General features: G+C 47.5%; 1 protein-coding gene across 3 annotated transcripts in view; it reads left to right on the top strand.

Moving 5' to 3' along the window:
• Positions 1–969, top strand: part of TFAP2B (transcription factor AP-2 beta (activating enhancer binding protein 2 beta)) — a 25,153-nt gene extending 24,184 nt beyond the window's left edge. For all 3 annotated transcript variants that reach the window (XM_010863028.1, XM_010863027.1, XM_010863026.1), the window contains one exon: positions 324–969. In XM_010863028.1, the coding sequence (XP_010861330.1) occupies positions 324–624 (301 nt within the window). In that variant the 3' untranslated portion in view covers positions 625–969. The remainder of the gene's footprint in view (positions 1–323) is intronic.
• The last annotated feature ends 4,670 nt before the right edge of the window (positions 970–5,639 follow it).

Here is a 5,639-nt window from a genome sequence, read left to right as displayed (position 1 = left end):
GGGGGGCGGGGGGCCGGGGGAGAGCGGGAAATGGGCAGGGGAAGGGGCTGCCAAAAAGGCCGGGCTTTGGGATGGAAGGGGTGCCTCACCTCCCCACCCCCGCTTTCCTTCCAGTCCCAGCTGCTCGAGAAGGCCGGCCGGGCGTTGGGAAGGGAAACAGAGCGGAATCGCCCACATTAGCCTCGCTCCCCGGCTCTCCGGTGACCGGGTGCCTCTGGGCTTGTGTGAGCAGTCTCCTTTCTAATGCCAATGACAACGACACTGAGGGTGGTGTTTGTTTGTTTGTTATTGTGGTTGTTGTTCCTCTTCCGCCCCATTTGCAGGCAACTTTGTAAAGAATTTACGGATCTGCTGGCTCAGGACCGGACTCCGATCGGGAACAGCCGGCCCAGCCCCATCCTGGAGCCGGGGATCCAGAGTTGCCTCACGCACTTCAGCCTCATCACGCATGGCTTCGGCGCCCCGGCCATTTGCGCCGCGCTCACGGCCCTGCAGAACTATCTCACCGAGGCGCTCAAAGGCATGGACAAGATGTTCTTGAACAACACCACCACTAACAGGCACACGTCTGGGGAAGGCCCAGGTAGTAAAACTGGCGACAAGGAGGAGAAACACAGGAAATGAAAAATTTAAAAAAAAAAAAGGAAAAATGTTTTAAATACAAAAAGAAAACAGAAACAAATTTTAATTTTAGCTTTAAAAATATTGGATTGGCTTTGGAAGAATTATATTAGGTAGATACACATACAATCAAAATTTTAAAAAGCAAAACTAAATAACTTAAAAAAAAACAAAACTGAGGCGTACCACGGAGCAACAGTATCGGTTTTCAGTGTCTATTTCAAGATACACTTGGAGACCACCGTCCGGATTTTCCACTTCGGTTCTTTCGAGCTTAGTAATATTGATAATAATAATAATAAAAACATGATTTTTTTCCCTTTGGAAAATAAACATAAGACTAAACATGAGAAAACGCTAACTTATTGGAAGAAAATCGGAGAAACCTTGTCGGTGTCAGTGCTTTGAGAGCTGGTTGACTGAGACGCACGAACTTTTTAAATTTTTAATATATTTTTAGGAAACTGGCAGTCCCCGCCTTTCCACCTCACCTCACCCCTCTCCCAGCCACCCTTTTCTACGTTGCCCTTCCTCCCTCTGGCTGTCACGGGAATCTTCCGGGATGAAAAGGCGTGTGGTTAGCCCTCAGGCACGGTGATTGCGGTCCCCTCGATGCCCCCGCCCCGCCCCGCCCCGCGTCCTTAACTCACCGGTGCCCCAGCTCCCGGGCCGTTTGCATAATTAGGGAGGGCGAGGGCGGGCGGGGCGGGAGGCCCTCGGGGACGCAGGCGGTGGCTGCAGCTCTGGGGCCGGCCGGCCGGCCGAGCGGAGGCTCCCGCGGCCGAGGAAAATCCGGACCAATAAGTTGATTGAGACTCATCATCAGTTGCTTTCAGAAACCTTACTAGTTCCCAGCCTTACCGGCATCTGCCTACCGAGCATCTTTCATTTGTTATCCTATTTGTCATCTACCAATTTTAAGAACTATAGTAAAACCAAAACAATATGAATACGTTGATTAGTATGTAATTCCTTCGGAGGGGTATGTACCATTTCATTCTCTTCTGTTTTCCAAAGCTTTGCCCGCATGGTTTATGAGCTTCTTCAAAGAGGACTTGGGCTTCCTACACAATCTATAAGGTACAGAGAAAAAAAAAAATCCGATCCCTTTTTAATCAAAGCCTGTGTGTCAGAATTCTGCAGGTGCACTTCTTTAAAGAAGCTCAAAGGGAATAATTTAGAAAGTGGCCAATAAGAGATTGAAGCAGCTTTGAGTCTAGTTGTTAACAGATACTTCAACAAGGAATTCCGGAGGAGTGGGGAGCTGCTAAGTGAATTTTAGGGGAGAGGAGTAAGGGCCTTGGAGCCCAATATTTTAGCATTATTGACTCGCCTTTAAAATGGATTCCATTTCCTTGGACTCTTTGGCAATTTTGGGAAAAGCAGCAGCTTTTCGAGTGGTTGAGTGGTCCTGGGAAGAAGGGTGGTGCAAGCTCCTGTGTTTCAGCAGCAGTTACTTTCTTACAAGATGCTTTATAAATGCGGCCTCCCCCCCCAACCCCCACCACCAGACATGCACTTGTTTCGACAATAATGGTAAAATAATGCAAAGTGAAAGGAGATGTACTTCAGCTTTGAATGTTACCGTCTGGATACACTGGGGCTATTCCCAGTGGATAAAGTCTCATGCACTTAATATCTCTCACTTCTGGCAGCCCAGCTCCTTTCTTGGACTTCACCTGAGCATTATCATAAAATAAGATCTGAAATCCATTGTTCCCACCATCCCCAAAGCAGTGGGAAATCCCCAGGGGTATAAGTGGGTGAGATAGATCTCTAAAATAGAGTGTGAATGAACTCATCTCTAAACAAAGTAGGCATTAGGAGCTTTGCAGCATCTCTTGAAGATAAAGCTCCAGAGGTCTGTTCTGCAGGATTTACAGTTAGGACCCACTGGGCCTCAGGCCGGCACCCCTGGGGCCTTGGCCTGGGGAGGGGGAAGGTTGAAGGGTGGGACTTAGGAACCTGCTGAAAGTTTTGCGCTGACATGTTTATGGGGGAGGGAGTTAGGGACCTGGTTTTAGGTCACCAGGAGGGCCCAAGCAACGGTTGATGTCAGACCCCAGCCCATCCACTGTCAGCTCCTTCGAGGACCTCTGGATGTGCAGGGCCCAGCCTTAGATGAGTTGATAAGAGTACAAAGGCCGGGAGCTAGACTTCATGGAGCGTGTAGATAGATGCTCCATCCCTTCCGAGCTTAGAAGCCTGCGCCTTTGTCCGAGGGCCTGGCCGCTTGCATAAGACATATTCTGATTGCCAAAGGCAGAAAGGAGAAACCGCACTGAAAACGATCGTCTCCTTTCCTTGCAGGGCAACGCGCCCCACGCGTGTGACGTGCGAGAGACGCGATGGATGCGCCTTGCTCTTACTGTGCAGGTCCCGAGAGCGTGGGGGCCACTCGCGCCCAGTCGTGTTGAGGACATAGAATCAGCCGCTGGAGGGGCCGCGGGGCCGCGCGGGCCCTTCCCGCTCTCGGTCTCACCCTAAGGGCTAAGGCGACCGAGAAAGCCCGGTGCTCCAGTAGGTAATGGGGGGGCGCCCCACGGGCTGCAGGCTAGAGGGGTCTCAGTGCTGCTTGAGCCCCTAACTGCCAGCGGCCGCCCGGGGCGCCTGCTCCCCGAGGGCGAGTGGCCTAGAAATGTCCAGGGGATCGGAAGCTTCCCCCGCCTTTGCCAGGATGAAAACTCTCCACCCTCAGGCTCCTAAAGGCGGGTCATGGGTAGGAATTGTCTTACTAGGCTGCGCAGCCTCCTTCGTCGCCCTTCGCCCCTCTCCGTGTGCGTTCCTCCCGCCCGAGCTGAACAGAGCCCTTGGCATCCCTTCCCTGCAACTCCCCACCCCACCCCACACACACGTGGATAGACCCCACTGCCGCCTTTCCCTCCCTCATTTCTCCTTTCATGTATGACTCCCGCCCCCTTGCTTTCGTTAGGCCTGCTACGTTTATCTGATAATTGAGTTATTAAAAGATTTGGTTTCCTTGGGCCCATAAATCAATAAACAGTGGGATTAACGCAAGAGTTTGTCTTTTAAGTCAAGGGAAACGTTTAAAACAAGCCCCTTTGAGCCTTGTTTTCAAACTAAACAGGTGAGTCGCAGCTCTCCCCTGCACCCCTGCCCTCTTAAGACACTGTATCCAAACCTCTTAAGTGCCCTGTCCCAAAGTAAGAGCTAAAGGTAGGAAGGAAGAGTCAGGATATGGCAGCGCTGCCTTCACACTTTTCCACTCTATAAGTTCCTTTGGAGCTTCTAAGGGTCTTCTGACCATCGTCTGTCCAATCCTGCCTCCTCTTATATGTATGGTGGCTCTCCTGGGAGAAAAAGAGCGAAAAGAAGAGCTGTTTTGGGTGAGGATTTCATCATCCAAGTGATCATTAACTTCTCTCCCAAACTGGGAAGGTAACTTTCTCCCTTGAAGTTAGCTTGCATTTTCTTTTCCTTCTCCCTGGCACCACATCCTTAGCTTTCTCCACTTTCAAAGTTTCAAAGACATGGCTGTTTTATTTTCTTTGGCTAAGGAAACCACTTTCTCTCAAGCAATTATTTTAGACCCTATGAAAACTTTGTTCGAATGGAAAACCTGAAACCCCCAACTTATCTATACCCTGTTCCTCCGGTACAAAGCCTTACCTAAAAGGGCAACTCATTCCTACTTAGCGTGTTTATAGCCAACTTGTCATCACATCTGATATTCTGTATGCATAATACATTATGTGGAAAGGAAATAACCTTAAACCATCTGATGTTGCCTCAAGAGCCCAAACAGTGTTTCCCCTCCTGTGCCGATGTATGTTAAATTATAGGGTTAAAAAAATAACAAAATTTGTTTTCTTTTAAAAAGTAGAATGAACACCATTCTTGAAATGCCAAAATCGACTCCTCTGTTGAGTTGGTTTCTCACTCACTAACATTGTTTTTGACACACAATCAAGAAATATCAATCTATTGACTCTTCAGGAGAAGAGCTCTGGAGGGTATCCATGTTAAGTTTGTATATATTTATTTATGCTTAATTTAATGGGAATGTGTAAATATGGCGAGCAAGTAGTTTGGGATTATTTATCTGTGAATCTATACCTCTGTGAATGGGTGGTTAAAAAACAAAAAACCGCTTGACCCTAGGTAGAATCCTCTCTGAATTTTTCTGTTCTTTATAGACAAGCTGTTATGGTAATGGGTAGAAATTGGTTTATTGTCCAGTGTTGATCTGATTTACATAAATAAAAGATTGTTGTGTTTTTGTTGTGTTTTCATCTTCAGTTTCTCGAACATACTGTTTAATTCAACAGACAGAAAGAGTATAGACAAGGAGGTTTCCTTTTTGTCCCCCACTCCATCATATAAACACAGGCAGTGTTTTCCTTACAATAAATACAATAAATTTTGCTTCTCAGAAAAATGGACACTTTTGTTTTCACTAGAAGGTGTTTTTGACTTTTTAAAATTCCAAATTTTGACACTATTCTCTCCTATTTCTCACCAAATTTGCAATAAAAGCTTATGTTAGTTGCATCTCTTGGTTTATTTTGCCCTCAAAAAAATCAAGGTGTCAAATTATTTACTTCCTAGATAACTAAAAGACTCTGAGTCCCAGGCACTATGGATCTCTGGGTCCAAGTCAAATAAGGTGCTCCCCTCTTGTTGCCAGTGAGATGGCATTCTGGCATGATGTTCTTTGAAGGAGATGGTGCAAGAGAGTAGCCCACCAGACCAGGGCTCTTGTGCCTTATGGGGATCTGGAGGAGTTAACTGGCTCATTTCAGGACTGAACCCCACCCTGACCTCACCAGCAGTGCCAGGCCCTCAGTAAATACATGAGGAAAAGCTCCCTTGACCAGAGGAGGAAACAAGGTTCCTACCTTAGGCTCAGAGGATGACCAGAGAAGCCAGAGCACTTCTCATTTGGGTTAATGGGCTACAGCCCAATCCTAATGGGCTGCACTAATCAAACATCTCAATCTGTATTTCATCCCAAGGCTTGGGATGTCTTGGTGTCTTCCCTAAGGCTTAGAAAGTAA

The sequence above is a fragment of the Bison bison genome, unplaced genomic scaffold (genome assembly GCF_000754665.1).
Source record: "Bison bison bison isolate TAMUID 2011002044 unplaced genomic scaffold, Bison_UMD1.0 scf7180017864487, whole genome shotgun sequence".
Taxonomy (NCBI): Eukaryota; Metazoa; Chordata; class Mammalia; order Artiodactyla; family Bovidae; genus Bison; species Bison bison.
This window is presented reverse-complemented; position numbering and strand designations above follow the sequence as displayed.